This window comes from Schistocerca cancellata, chromosome 2 (genome assembly GCF_023864275.1).
Source record: "Schistocerca cancellata isolate TAMUIC-IGC-003103 chromosome 2, iqSchCanc2.1, whole genome shotgun sequence".
NCBI lineage: Eukaryota > Metazoa > Arthropoda > Insecta > Orthoptera > Acrididae > Schistocerca > Schistocerca cancellata.
The window spans coordinates 26,201,737-26,217,638 of NC_064627.1; the positions used below are offsets into that span (position 1 = coordinate 26,201,737).

The following is a 15,902-nucleotide window of genomic DNA, read 5'->3' on the forward strand; positions in this document are numbered from 1 at the left end:
CTCATATAGCAGCACTGCAGGAGCCTCTGGCTGCTGTGGTTGTAGGTTCCAAGGGGGAAAAATGTTGCAATATGCTCTGTCAATGAGCACAATAAATGAATATGGCTTTCACCACTGAAAAGTAGAGTATTGATGATGCAGCACTGCTTGTTCACCCTGTGCAAGGTGCACTATTTGCTCTGGTGGTGGATGCCGTCAGTTTGCCATAAGTGCTGTCTTGTGATAACAAGTTAATGATGTGTGTCAGCTGCTCACATTGTTTTGATGTAACCTCCCCTCCTCACACTTTACTGGAGGACTGTGCACTGTTGTCCATGTACGAATCAGTCTGGTACCTCTATCCTCAGTTTGAAGCCAAAGACTTTGTTATTTTCATGAACCCATTTACCTCGTCTTTCTGGCAGAAAAATGATATTTGTCTTGCCATTACAGTAAATTTAATAAGACATTCACCATTTATCCAGAATAAGCAATGTAGTAGATTTCCTGGCCCATGTTAGCAGCATCTCAAGTAGCATTGAATTTTCAAAGTTTGCTGAGGTGCAGAATACTGACAAAAAACTAAAAAAAATCTTGAACAACACCTTCACAGGCTTACAACTGCAACTCGTCAATGTTCCTGAATCATTCATCTGACACTATTGGGTCATCTATAAAGGAAAGCCTTGACCATTCCTTCAAGTTGCATTTTGACACCATGGCTTTGACAAGTTACTTAATATTAGTCACCCTGGGATCATCGTATCAACATGATTGGTCACAGACTATTCTGTCTGACCTAATATTGAAAATTATTGTCCTGAGTGGCCCATGCATGTCTTGCCTATCAATGCTACATAGTGTGCCATGTAAATGTACCAGTATGTGATTTTCCAAATACAATGGTTTTTGCTTATTCACACACAGATATGGTCAGTCCACTGCCACTTGTAACAGGCAACACTGTTTACTGAGAATGACTGACCACTCACACGCTAACCAGAAACAATACCAGTCCTAGACTTACAGCAAAGACACTAACCCTATCTTTTATTTCAAATTGTGTTTCCCACTCTGCCCCCCCCCCCCCTCACCCTCTTCATGATAATGGACCATGTTCAGCAACTTGGATTAGAGCTATTTCAAAAACTTAGTAACTTTCGTGGTGTCAATCATCTTTGGACACTAGCTACTATCAAGCTAACAAGTGCATGATTGAGCAGTGGCATCATACACTCAAGGCTGCTTTGAAATGTCATTTGATAATTCACTAGACCTTCACTTCTGACAGTTCTACTCAGCCTCCATATAACATACAAGATCCATCTTGATGCTTCATCAGCTGAACTCTGCCTGTCTCATGAAGTTGTTGACAACTATCACACAGCCACCAGACATTAATCTACCAGATTTTGCTGCAGGTCTGTGTCACATTGGTCACATTCACCTGCAGCCAGTCTGAAGACATGATTCCACATTTCCTTTCATCCATCAGGACTTGAAAAACCATACACGTATGACATTATGAGCAGATGGTAAAGAGCAAATGAAGCACTCAGTCTATTATTAAATGGCAATACTGCAACAGTGTCTTTACACAGGGTCAAACAGTATATCATTTCCCAGAAATGCTCAGCCTTGTGCCTCAACCTACTACAAGAGCAGTCATCACTAGAACCCATTTCTGAAATCACCTTTGACTGATGGAAATGTTCTGGTCAGCATGACTGCTTTCCAGTAAGATGTTTGGTGATGCTCTGCTATTACAAGGTGAGAGAGAGGAGGCGAGGGGGCTGATGTAGTGCAATTTAAAATTGATAGCTATTTCATACAGTGTTCATGGCCTTTGCACCAGAGATGTGGAAATATTCTGTTTCAAGTATTGTTCTCAACACTTGACAGAAGACAGACTTCTCCTTGAGGAACAGTATATATGATTATGGTTCCAAAAACCTTTACTGGAACTTTTAACACCCACAACTTGTCTATTGTGTGGCATAATCATTACATTTCCATGAACAATACGAGACTGGAATAGAAGGGAGAACCGATAGAGGTACTCAGGGTACCCTCCGCCACACACCGTCAGGTGGTTTGCGGAGTATGGATGTAGATGTCGATGTAGACATCAATCTTCTGGAAAACAGCGAGAAAATATTTTGAATATTATTGTCTTAATTCAATAAACATAGTCATAATATGTGCTTAATTGCCACTGTGGCCAAGTGGTTCTAGGCACTTTTGCCCGGAACCACACTGCTGCTATGGTCACAGCTTCAAATCCTGCCTCGGGCATGCATGTGTGTGATGTCATTAGGTTAGTTAGGTTTAAGTAGTTCTAAGTCTAAGGGACTGATGACCTCAAATGTTAAATCCCACAGTGTTTAGAGCCATTTGGACCATTTTGTGCTTAATTATAATGAACAAATTACAGATAGCATGTACAGACAGCTGTTCTCATAACTGTCTGACAACATGTATTTCTTTTCTGTATTCTTCCCTTTGGCATTACAACATGTATCAGTTAAATGTATGACCTGGAGCTATAACTCTGCTCTCTTCCAGTCCCAGCAAGATTTTCTAAACAGTTTCAGAATGTGACAGCTCCAAAAGGAAGTTCTGCAATTATTAACTGTACAGCTGAAGGAGATACACCTGTCTCTATCAAATGGTATCATGGAGGTGAGGAGATTAACATGGAACTTGACTCCAGAATGACTATATCTGAGGATAATATAGAGAAAGGTTCTTCTTCGATTCTGATATTTAAGAATGTTGACAGAGAGGACACCTCATTATTTGTTTGTGTTGCAAAGAATAAATATGGAACAGATCACTCTGAGATGTGGCTAGTTGTACAGGAACCCCCTGAAGCACCACTCAGTGTACATGTCAGCAACTATTCAAGTCGTACAATAAATTTGACATGGGAGCAACCACACACCGGCAACAGTCCAATTATTTCATACATAATTCAGTACAAAAACTCATCAGGTATGTCATCTTTTTGTAAACAATTATCAAATGACCAATTGTTATTGCATTGAAAAATGCTGTATAATTCTTAGAGCAGTGTGCGTGTTTGTTGATAGTCAGCTGGCAGAAAAATGTACCTCAGATTGTGGTTAATGGAGAAATGATGAATGGTTCCATTAAGGATCTGATGCCTGCTCATGTGTACCACATCAGAATCTTTGCTGAAAATTCAATTGGTATCTCCAACTCAAGTGAAGTATTAACTGTAACTACACTGGAGGAAGTTCCAGAAGCCCCACCCAGAGATGTGAGAGTTACAACAAAAAATTCTGAGGCGCTCATTGTAACATGGGAGGTGAGTAAATGAAATGTTATAACTTTTTTAAAGTCTTTCTAAAATTAAGTTAATAGAAAATTTAGTTTTGTTTAGTCATTTATGTATCCCATGTGGAATGAGTCATTTAGCTCACAATATAATAAATTTTCTCAGTGAAAATAAATCTTTGTGGTAATCACTTAAATCATTGACTTTTACTTTAATCCGTATTTAAATTCAGTATGTGTGTTTATTCATAAATTCGAGCAGAAGGAGTTGTCAAGAAAAGCAAAAACAGTACAATGTTCATCAGTCCTAACATTTAGGAATGTTTAGAGAGATAATACCTCATAATAATAAATGTAAACACCACACATGGCCTTAAGCATGTCGTGACTGGCTGAATGCTCCATACAAGGCAGTACAAGGAATTAATTATGATCATGGGATGCATATACATATACATCTACATCTATACTGTGCAAACCACTGTAAGGTGCATGGCAGAGGGTATGACTCAATGTACTGGTTGTTAGGATTTCTTCCCATTCCGTTCACATATGGAGCACAGGAAGAATGATTCTCGGAATGCCTCTGTGTACAGTAATTATTTTAATCTTATCCTCATGATCCCTATGTGAGCAATACTTATGGGATTTTAGTATATTCCTAGAGCCATCATTTAAAGCCAGTTCTTGAAGTTTTGTTAATAGACTTTCTCAGGATAGTTTATGTCTATTTTCAAGAGTCTTCCAGTTCAGTTCCTTCAGCATCTCTGTAACATTCTCTCATCTATGCAACAAGCCTGTGACCTTTGTGTAGCCCTTCTCTGTATTTGTTTAATATCCCCTGTTAGTCCTATTTGATACGGGTCCCACGCTCTTCAGCAATATTCTAGAATTGGTTACACAAGTGATTTGTAAGCAATCTCCTTTGTAGACTGATTGCGGTTCCCCAGTATTCTACCAATAAACTGATGTCCACCATCCTACTTTACCCATGACTGAGCCTATGTGATCATTCCACTACATATCCCTACAGAGTTGGCCAATTCCAACTGTGACGCATTGATATTATAGTCATAGGATACTACATTTTTTTTTTTTTTCATTTTGTGTGGTGCACAGTTTTACATTTCTGAACCTTTAAAGCAAGTTGCCAATATTTGCACCATTTTGAAATCTTAACAAGATCTGACTGAATATTCATGCAGCTTCTTTCAGACAGTATTTCATTACAGATCATCATCATCATCATCATCATCATTTAAGACTGATTATGCCTTTCAGCGTTCAGTCTGGAGCATAGCCCCCCTTATACAGTTCCTCCATGATCCCCTATTCAGTGCTAACTTTGGTGCCTCTTCTGATGTTAAACCTATTACTTCAAAATCATTCTTAACCGAATCCAGGTACCTTCTCCTCGGTCTGCCCCGACTCCTCCTACCCTCTACTGCTGAATCCATGAGTCTTTTGGGTAACCTTGCTTCTCCCATGCGTGTAACATGACCCCACCATCTAAGCCTGTTCGCCCTGACTGCTACATCTATAGAGTTCATTCCCAGTTTTTCTTTGATTTCTTCATTGTGGACACCCTCCTGCCATTGTTCCCATCTACTAGTACCTGCAATCATCCTAGCTACTTTCATATCCGTAACCTCAACCTTGTTGATAAGGTAGCCTGAATCCACCCAGCTTTCGCTCCCATACAACAAAGTTGGTCGAAAGATTGAACGGTGCACAGATAACTTAGTCTTGGTACTGACTTCCTTCTTGCAGAAGAGAGTAGATCGTAGCTGAGCGCTCACTGCATTAGCTTTGCTACACCTTGCTTCCAGTTCTTTCACTATGTTGCCATCCTGTGAGAATATGCATCCCAAGTACTTGAAACCGTCCACCTGTTCTAACTTTGTTCCTCCTATTTGGCACTCCATCCGTTTATATTTCTTTCCCACTGACATTACTTTCGTTTTGGAGATGCTAATCTTCATACCATAGTCCTTACATTTCTGATCTAGCTCTGAAATATTACTTTGGAAACTTTCAATCGAATCTGTCATCACAACTAAGTCATCCGCATATGCAAGACTGCTTATTTTGTGTTCACATATCTTAATCTCACCCCGCCCGTCTATTGTTTTCAACATATGATCTATAAATAATATGAACAACAGTGGAGACAGGTTGCAGCCTTGTCTTACCCCTGAAACTACTCTGAACCATGAACTCAATTTACCGTCAACTCTAACTGCTGCCTGACTGTCCATGTAAAGACCTTTAATTGCTTGCAAAAGTTTGCCTCCTATTCCATAATCTTGTAGAACAGACAATAACTTCCTCCTAGGAACCCGGTCATATGCCTTTTCTAGATCTATAAAGCATAGATACAATTCCCTGTTCCACTCATAACACTTCTCCATTATTTGCCGTAAGCTAAAGATCTGGTCCTGACAACCTCTAAGAGGCCTAAACCCACACTGATTTTCATCCAATTGGTCCTCAACTAATACTCGCACTTTCCTTTCAACAATACCTGCGAAGATTTTACCCACAACGCTGATTAAAGAGTTACCTCTGTAGTTGTTACAATCTTTTCTGTTTCCATGTTTAAAGATTGGTGTGATTACTGCTTTTGTCCAGTCTGATGGAACCTGTCCCGACTCCCAGGCCATTTCAATTATCCTGTGTAGCCATTTAAGACCTGACATTCCACTGTATTTGATGAGTTCCGACTTAATTTCATCCACCCCAGCCACTTTATTGCACTGCAATCTACTGACCATTTTTTCCACTTCCTCAAATGTGATCCTATTTCCATCATCATTCCTATCCCATTCTACCTCGAAATCTGAAACATTACTGATCGCATTTTCACCTACATTGGGCAACTCTTCAAAATATTCCCTCCATCTGCCCAAGGCGTCCACAGGATTTAGCAGCAGTTTTCCTGACCTGTCCAAAATACTGGTCATTTCCTTCTTGCGTCCCTTTCGAAGACTGCTAATTACACTCCAGAATGGTTTTCCAGCAGCTTGACCCATAGTCTCCAACCTGTTTCCAAAGTCTTCCCACGATTTCTTCTTCGATGCTGCAATTATCTGTTTGGCTTTGTTTCTTTCTTCAACATAACTTTCTCTGTCTACCTGGGTTCTGGGATGTAGCCATTTTTGATATGCCTTCTTTTTCCTTTTACAGGCTGCCTTGACTGTATCATTCCACCAAGCTGTTTGCTTCATCCTACTTTTACACACTACTGTTCCAAGACATTCTTTAGCCACTTCTAGTACTGTGTCCCTGTACCTTGTCCATTCCTTTTCCAATGACTGTAATTGACTACATTCAACTAACTGGTACCTTTCTGAGATCGCTGTTATGTACTTGTGCCTGATTTCCTTATCCTGAAGTTTCTCCACTCTTATCCTCCTACATATGGACCTGACCTCCTGCACTTTCGGCCTCACAATCCCAATTTCACTGCAGATTAAATAATGATCAGTGTCATCAAATAATCCCCTGAATACATGTGTGTCCCTCACAGCCTTCCTGAATTCCTGATCTGTTATTATATAGTCAATGACAGACCTGGTTCCCCTGCCTTCCCAAGTATACCGGTGAATGTTCTTATGTTTAAAAAAGGAGTTTGTGATTACTAAGCCCATACTGGCACAGAAATCCAGGAGTTGTTTCCCGTTCCTGTTGGCCTCCATATCCTCTCCAAATTTACCCATAACCTTTTCATACCCTTCTGTTCGATTTCCAGTCCTGGCGTTAAAATCACCCATGAGCAGAACACTGTCCCTGTCCTTTACTCTAACAACTACATCACTGAGTGCCTCATAAAAACTATCCATCTTATCTTGATCTGTCCCTTCACAATGTGAATATACTGACACAATCCTAATTTTCTTGCTAGACACTGTCAAATCTATCCACATCAGTCGTTCGTTTACATACCTTATTGCAACTATGCTGGGTTCCATTTCTTTCCTGATGTAAAGCCCTACACCCCATTGTGCTATTCCTGCTTTGACTCCTGACAGGTAGACCTTGTATTCTCCCACTTCCTCTTCTTTCTCACCCCTTACCCGAATGTCACTAACAGCTAAAACGTCCAGCCCCATCCTACTTGCAGCCTCTGCCAGCTCTACCTTCTTCCCAGAGTAGCCCCCATTGATATTAATAGCTCCCCATCTCATTATCATTTGTTTGCCAAGTCGTATCTTAGGAGTCCCTGATTTGTCAGTTAGAGGTGGGACTCCGTCACCTCCAAAGGTCCGAGGCATTTTGCTCTGATTGTTGCCAGCATCATATTTAAAGTACCAGGGAAGCAGGTTGCTAGCCTTACTTGCCCCGAGTCCCATTGGGTTTTACCCCTAACGGCTGAGGGACTAACCGGTGGATTTGGTAGTCTTTGCCGTATGAGCACAAAGGTGACCACGACTCAGAATATGTCCGAGATGCCCAGCCTTATTCCGAAGTAACCGGTATCCCGACTGTCAGGACCACTTACTTGGCCACTCATACGTTGCCCGTGGTTCATGAACTAGGACATGACTACAGGAACCCACACCATGAACCTGGATAACTGCATCAATTGCAAAAAGTCTGAGATCATTATTAATATCATCTGTACGGTCATTAATATACAACAAGAACAGCAAGTGTCCCAACACACTTTTCTAGGGTGTACCTGAAATTACTTATACATCTGATGATGAACCCCCCCTCCCCCCTGTACAAGATAATATGCAGCATCCTCCCTACCAAAAGAGTCCTCAATCCAGTCACAAATTTCACCTGATATCCCATATTATGATACTCTTGATAATAAGTGTAGGTGTGGTACTGAGTCCAATGCATTTTGGAAATCAAGAAATACTGCTCCTACCTGACTGTCTTGGTCCAAAGCTTTCAGCATTTCATGTGAGAAAAGTGTGAGCTGGGTTTTACATGATCGATGTTTTTGGAATTCACAGTGGTTGGCATTGATGAGGTGATTCTGTTCAAGATATGTTGTTATGTTTGAGCTCAGAATATGTACTAAGATTCTACAAGAAATTGAAGTCAAGGATACTGGACAGTAGTTTAGTGGATCACTTGCATTACCCTTCTTGTAGACAGAAATTGGAATGGGTTTTGGTTTGAGGGATCTATGATAGATTATATTTGAAAGAGGGGCTACCTCAGTCACAAATTTAGTACAGAATCTGACAGGGATTCTATCAAGCCATGGAGCTTTGTTCAGTTGTAATGATTTCAGCTGCTTCTTGACACCACTGACACTAATACTTATTTCATTCATCTTTTCAGTGATACAAGGATTTAACTGGGGAAATTTTCTTTGTAAAGGAACATTTGGAAATGGAGTTAAACATTCCAGCTTTTGCTTTGCCACCCTCAATTTAGTTTCCTGTCTCATTTGCTAGGGACTGGACTCTATCTTTGGTGCCACTAACAGCCTTTACATACAACCAGGTTTCTTTGGTTTTTTGTGAAATATCATTTGACAATATTCTGCTGTGGTAGTTATTGAAGGCATCATGCATTGCTCTCTTGACAGCCAAATGTGTTTCATTCAGTATTTCTCTGTCTATAGCCCTACACTTTGTTTTACACCTGTTATGCAGTAATCTCGTTTGCTTCAGAAGTTTCTTTACAGCCAATTTCTACTGTGAATTCCCACCCATTATAAACTGTTCTAATAGATACATATATATTCTTTTAAACTTGAGCCGTAGTTCCTCCACATGCTCCTGCTTTGCATAGAAAGTTTCAAGTTCTTCTCTGAGATATCTTATTATTGATTTTTTTAATCTAGTTTACTGATGATCAAACGACCACCAATCCATCCTGGGGTTATTTCCAGTAGATAAGCCCTGCTGATGCTACTGCTTTGTTATTCAAGCAGCTCCTCATATACTCTCATGAGGCTTAGTGGATCCCATTCCACACCTTCATACCTCAGAAAAATATTGGGACCCGAACACAGGTATTTCCAGACTGAAGGCAGTAACACTAACCATTTGACTATGGAGATGATCCACAATGAACAATACACAAAGGTATTTTGAAGAGCACTCTGCATTACTGTTTTAACTTGCCACATAAATGATAGTGAAGCAAGTCAGTCAACTGATATATTTTCCTGTTAAAGTTTCATACAAGCATCACAAATGCACATAGTACATTGCCTGAAAGAACAAGTCACAAAAATAATGCATTATAAAAAATAATGCATTATAACAGAAAATAGTTTCTTATGTAGGGAACGTCCCAGCATCATATTGCGAGTGAAGATGAAAGACACTTAGTGGTCTGTGGTAACCACATAAACAGATGGCTGTAGTTAAGACCAGTGCAGGTGCTGCTGAGGAGGCCCTGCACACCTATCTTACACAGCAAATTTTGCAGTGGCCTCTCTCTACTGGAAACCGAGGCCCATGGTAGCAGAGGCGGAAAAGCAGATGAGTCATAACTGTGAACACCCAGCAGTGGTGATGTCGATGGTGTCCAATGCCAGCTGAAGAGGGCTGTAGACCAGTGAGTTACTGCAGTTCTTAGTCATTCCCTCTTACATGGGGGAGGAGCAACATTGCATGGTGTGCACCCAGCAGTACACGGAGGGGCGTGCTGGACAAGAGAAATACTCATGATAGAATTGGAGGGGGTGTGCTGCCGTGGCTGTAGGTGCTGCCCAGGAAGGTCTGGTGGCAGCATTTCCTGCTGTGGTTCCATCCTCAGTGGATGGCCTAGAAAATAAGAGTGATGAGTTCACATCTAGTGGTGATCAGTGTTTTAATGTCCCATCACCAACAAGGTCATTAGAGACAGAGCACATACTCAGATTAGGGAAGAGTGGGGAAGGAAATTGGCCAGCATTTGCCTGAAGTGATTTAGGGAAATCACAGAAAACCTAAATCAGGGTGGCCAGCCACAGGTTTGAACTGCTATCCTCCTGCATAGCTGGGCTGATGTGCCAGGGTGTTGATGAACAAGGAATGGCTCTTAAGCAGAAAAAAAGAAAGAGACAGGGAAGCACAGGATGTCTCCCATTGCATCGCCACAGGGAGGTCCTGGAGCAGGATCAGGGATGGAGGTGCTTGATATCTGCCCCACAGGTGAAGCCAGTCTTTGTGACTGGTCACTGCCTTTCCATCCACTTCCGAGGTGAACAAATGGTGGCTCCTTTGCTATCGAGTGACTGCTCAGATACCCAGCATGAAGCGTGGAGATGGTTGAGGGGAGGTGCAACTGGAGTTTGCAGTAGGAGGTGCAAGTGCTTGAAGACTGGCAGCATTGGAGGCTGCTGAACTCTTCTCCTCAAATGATGCAGCCCTCTATGAACTCAGGGAAAGGGTAAAAGCATCATCTGTAGGCAATTCATCAACAATTTCTCCATCTGGGTTTTGAATGTATGCACATGCTTTTATGCTTTCGTGTTGGATTTGAGATGCAAAGGTGGTGACAGGATAATGTTCAATGACATTCTGCTTGCAGAAAGTGTCAAACAGCTTCCCCAGAATTGTTGCCCATTATCCATTATGGGACACAGTCATGTGGGGATGGCATTCTTTGGCGAAAATTCTAGTAATCACCTCAACAGTGGCCTCTGAATTGGTGAAATGGCAGTTGACAGTGTAGGGAAATGTGGAGTAAGCATTGATAACTATCAACCAGGCAGCATCCAGAAAGGGACCAGCAAAATTGAATATTCTCCCAAGACTGCAAGGGCACCAACCAGATTGAGAAGGTCTAGCAAGGCTGTGCTTCACATTTTTGACAATTCTGAATGAGGTTGTGAATCAGCCTGTCAATTCCATGCCAGTGGACATAGTGCCTGACTAGCATCATGGTATGAGATCCAATCTAATGTCCTTGGTGCAGGAGATGCATGGTATCCAGCCAAAGAGGCTCCAGCAGGACTGTCCATTGAGAGTTTTGGTGTTTTTGTAACAAAATGACACTGTCCATGGTGGCATTGAGCATATGACAGAGATGAAAATACTGCTGTAATAGGGTTAGTGACTGGGTATCCAGGCCAGCCATCCCTGCAGGATGTAATTATGTATTTACTGCAATATTGTGTCCTCGCAATGACCCCTGCAAATCAAGATCTGGTGAGAGAAAAGTAGTTCACGGCTTGCGTGGCCTCATCATCTAAGTGGAAACAAAGACCCTCATCTCAATCAAATGATGGATTAGGGCTCATCAGCAGACATAACAGGACATCAGTGTTTGCATACTGAGTAGTGTTGTGGAAAGGTATCCCATAGTTACATCTGCTGAGAAAAACTGCCCATCGCTGGTGTCTGTGGACTATTCAGTTTGATAGTTGACAGTTGTGCTGAAGAGTGATATCAAAGGCTCTTAATTAGTGATTAAGTGCAGCTTAGCTCTGTAGAGGAAAACATGCAATGATCATGAATGGTTCCTTTTCAATCTAGGAAAACGTCTGGGTGGCACTAAGCACTTTTGAAGCATAAGCAACTGACTGTTCTGAGTCATCAGTTATACTTTATCTGGTAACGATGCAGAAGGACTCAATAACAAAACCAATGGTTTGTAATCATTGACCAGGTGGAATTTGGTATCATAGAGAAAAACATGGAATTTCTTCACAGCATATACAATGTCCAAAACTTTATTGGATAGTACCTAGTTTGAACAGGCATCAGTATTTTTGAGGCATAAGCAATAGGCCACTTGGAGCACACACACACACACACACACACACACACACACACACACACACACACACACATATCCATCCGCATATATGTGATTGATTGAAATGACTCCTTATCCTCTCCCTTAAAACCCACATCCTTTCGTCTTTCCCTCTCCTTCCCTCTTTCCTGATGAAGCAACCATTGGTTGCGAAAGCTTGAATTTTGTGTGTGTGTTTGCGTTTGTTTGTGTGTGTATCAACATGCCAACACTTTCATTTGGTAAGTTACATCATTTTTTTTAGATATTTTTTACCATGTGGAATGTTTCCCTCTATTATCTTCATGACATTTTTCTGAGTTATGCTTTAACCTTGCCACTTGGAGGACAGAAAGAAGAGTGTGGATATTGTGTAAATTATCATCAGTGGAGGTACCAGAAACTAGTGTCATCCAAATAGTTTGCACAGCCTGGCACAGATGAAGTAAGTTATTAATAAAAAATAAAAAAAAAAACACTGAAAAATAGCAGGAGCACTGGTGACTCCAAAATGTAACTGCAAGTATTGGTACAGTCCAAAAGGGGAACTGAAAACTAACATACATTGTGACTCTGTATCTGAAGGGAGTTGTAAATAGACATCCAACAAGTCAATTTTTGAGAAATATTCATCAACTGATAACTTAGCAAAGAGTTAATCCAGACACAGTATCAGATATGTATTCACTATGGATTGCGCATTCACAGAAACTTGAAATTCACCACAAAGGCTTAACCAGCCTGATGGTTTATTTACTATTAGTAATGGGGTAGACTGTTCACTTGATGCAATAGGCTGAATAATTCTAGTATCTGTGACGCAATCTAATTCATCTTTGACTTTCCCCCTGAGTGCCACTGGAACCGGATGGGCCCATAAAAAACTACACCAATCAGAAGGTTTTATGGCCATGTGTGCTGGAAAATTGTTGGAAAACCCCAATCCAGGAGAGAATACAGAGGAAAACTCAGAACATAATGCATCTAACTATGTCCTGTAGAACTTGTTCAGACACCAAATTCACTTCATCTGAAATAGTAAAACCTAACAATTTAAAAGCATTTAGTCCAAAAAGATTCCCTATACTTGCGCTATCTACAACAAGAAATGTAAGCACCCAGTCTATTAACTTGTAGGTCACTGGAGCATAGAATTTGCTGAAAATGGGAATACTCTGCTTATTGTAATTTACTAACTTTTGTGACATAGGAAGAAGCAGAGGGGAACCCAAGTCCTCATAAGTTTGTGAGTTTAACAAGGTTACCGCAGCTCCTGTATTCAGTTGCATGTGCTGAACTTTATGAAAAACCATGACACCAGTGAAAAGTTTATTTGGTGGAAGAGAAGTAGTTCATACAATGTTTATGTCCATATCCACATCAGGAATGTTGTGCTGAGTTTTGCATTACAAACTGAAGCAATGTGATCTTTCTTGTTGAAATTGTGGCAGGTAGCCCAGCGTTTTGGACAGTTTGGGCACTCATGATTAATGAAACAATAAGGGTAGGATGGGAGCATCGAATGCATACATTGCTGTTTACAGGCATGTTGGTATGGCTGCTGCTGGAGCAAAGCCGGCTGCCTTGACACAGTGATCACGTGAGGACTGCCGCGTCATATCTCCCCCCTGCAAACTATCTGAAGCTTGGTGTGCAGAACAGGGTTGGATAGCCAGTACCTTACACCATGAACCATGACTCAATTTTGATTTCCTGCAGCTCATGACACATTGAACGACTGTGTTGTAGTTAAAATCTCAGAGAGGGATGGATTTTCACACTGGAGGGCATGCTCTGACATTTCACAATCTGGAGCTAAGCAAATAATCACATCTCTCACCATTTTGTCAGCATACAGCTCCTTATGTGCATTGGACACAAAATGACAATGATGACTTAACCCGTGAAGGTCAGCTGCCCATTCTCAATAGAACTGATGTGGTTACTTCCTACAGTGGTAAAACGCAACCTGGGATGCAATGACATGGGTGCGGTTACAGTAGTATTTTTAAAGAAGTTCATACATGTGGTCAAACATTAAAGAAGACAAATCCTGCAAAGGTGCAAGTTGGCATAGGACTTGATACTTATTGGGTGACATCCATGAAAGAAACAAAGCACAACATAAAATAGCATCAGTAAACCAAAAATCTTGAAAGTGTTATAGAAGTTTCTCATGTGCATCCCATTCCTCAGTGGACTCATCACATGTGGAAAAAGGAAAGTGCATAAACCATGGGGGCCATGGAGGGCAGAACAACATGCAAAACAGGTTAAGGAGCATGCCGAGTAGACAAAACAGAGTTCAGTGACTGAAGTACCCGAGCTGGATTGACCAGCTGGTGCAGTGCCATGGAAAATGCTGTTCAACCAACCAATGTAAAATATCTTCCATAACACCATCAGCCATTGTGAGAATAATGAAGGACCAACCAGAGTAGAAATTTGCGTGGAGAACAGGACTTCACTCATTGTCAATCATGTTGCAGTTCGGTATAAGTACAACACTACCAGTACACTGAACACAACTTTATTCCACAGAAGCATTAACAACATAAGCACAGTACTTAAGTAACATTCAGCAGGAACCAATTACACATGCAAAGAGCTGTAGAATTACACCTAGAGAACTGAGGCCGATCTTAGCTCGGCTAGCCTTAAATAGACTGGGCGCTGTGGTGGGCTCTGACAGTGATCTCTCTCTCTCTCTCTCTCTCTCTCTCTCTCTCTCTCTCTCACACACACACACACACACACACACACACACACACAAATAAACAAACAAGTCTGAGGTGCCCTTTGTGGATGATATAGCACTGCCACATGAGCGATCTTTTGAAAGTATGTGCAAGCATCACTGCATGAGCAATTCATTATTTTGTGTGGAATGTCATGCAGTTAAGAGCTTGTCATTGACCACCCAATAATGTCTTCCCTTTAGCTGCATTCAACTTGACACAATGATGCAACATCAACACCCGCTTTATCCAAGCAGAGCACTGAGGACATGTCAACTATTTTAAGAGATTATCATTAGTGGTCCAACATACCACTGGAAGTGTTTATTATACCACTTTGTGAAATAACAGCTCTCTCCAGGGACTGAAGACCAAGTAGTATAATATTTGTTGATTTCTGTTGGGTGTAGACCTCGTGACCATTCAGATATGTCTTATACTGCATGCTATTAATAAAGTATTATTACACCAAAACCATGTTGATGATATTGGTAGAGCTCCCCTTACATCTCACTAGAGAAAGTATCTGTATAAAACACATTTTTTATTATTTCCTTCTTTTTTTTTTAGTTGTGGACACAATGTGAATTTATCACTGTTTTGGGATGGCAGATTTACTATTTATAAGAATAACGTTTTCAATAATCTTTTATGTCATAGCAGAATGACAGCAGTTGTATTTAACAGTATAACTGAAAAAAGCAGAGCAGATTACAATAATTATTTATTTATCAATTCCAGTATTCAGTTTCAGTCAGAGTGGCCATCTTTAGATCAGAAGCTAGTATTTCAAGTGATGGGATGTTGTTTGAATGTTTTCAAACTCTCTGTGTATACTGCGGGGGCCTATGGTACAAATAAAACTTGCTGTGGAGATGAGTAAGGTAAAGTTGTATTTACAATACAGTTAATATGAGTTACAGCGAGAGTTTTAAAACATTCAGATGACATCCCCTCACATCAAATACTAGCTTGGTCTGAAGGTGGTTGCTTACACTGAAACCAGTTTTCAGAATTAACAAGTAAATAATTATTGTGATTGGGACAGTTTCCTCAGTAGTCATTTCTTCAATTAAAATTCTACTGAGACTCAAAAATAAATGGTTGGTCTTGTCCCTTATGTACAGTGGTTGTTCTGTTCCCATTCCACTTCACTATGAAATAGGAAACTGCTGATGTGCTTATGTT

At 40.8% G+C, this 15,902-nt stretch overlaps 1 protein-coding gene across 1 annotated transcript in view; it reads left to right on the forward strand.

Moving 5' to 3' along the window:
- LOC126150369 (Down syndrome cell adhesion molecule-like protein Dscam2) overlaps positions 1-15,902 on the forward strand; it is a 174,095-nt gene that overhangs the window by 25,025 nt on the left and 133,168 nt on the right. The window contains exons 4-5 of the mRNA XM_049915873.1: positions 2,545-2,973; positions 3,072-3,310. Coding sequence (XP_049771830.1) covers positions 2,545-2,973; positions 3,072-3,310 — 668 coding nt within the window. The remainder of the gene's footprint in view (positions 1-2,544; positions 2,974-3,071; positions 3,311-15,902) is intronic.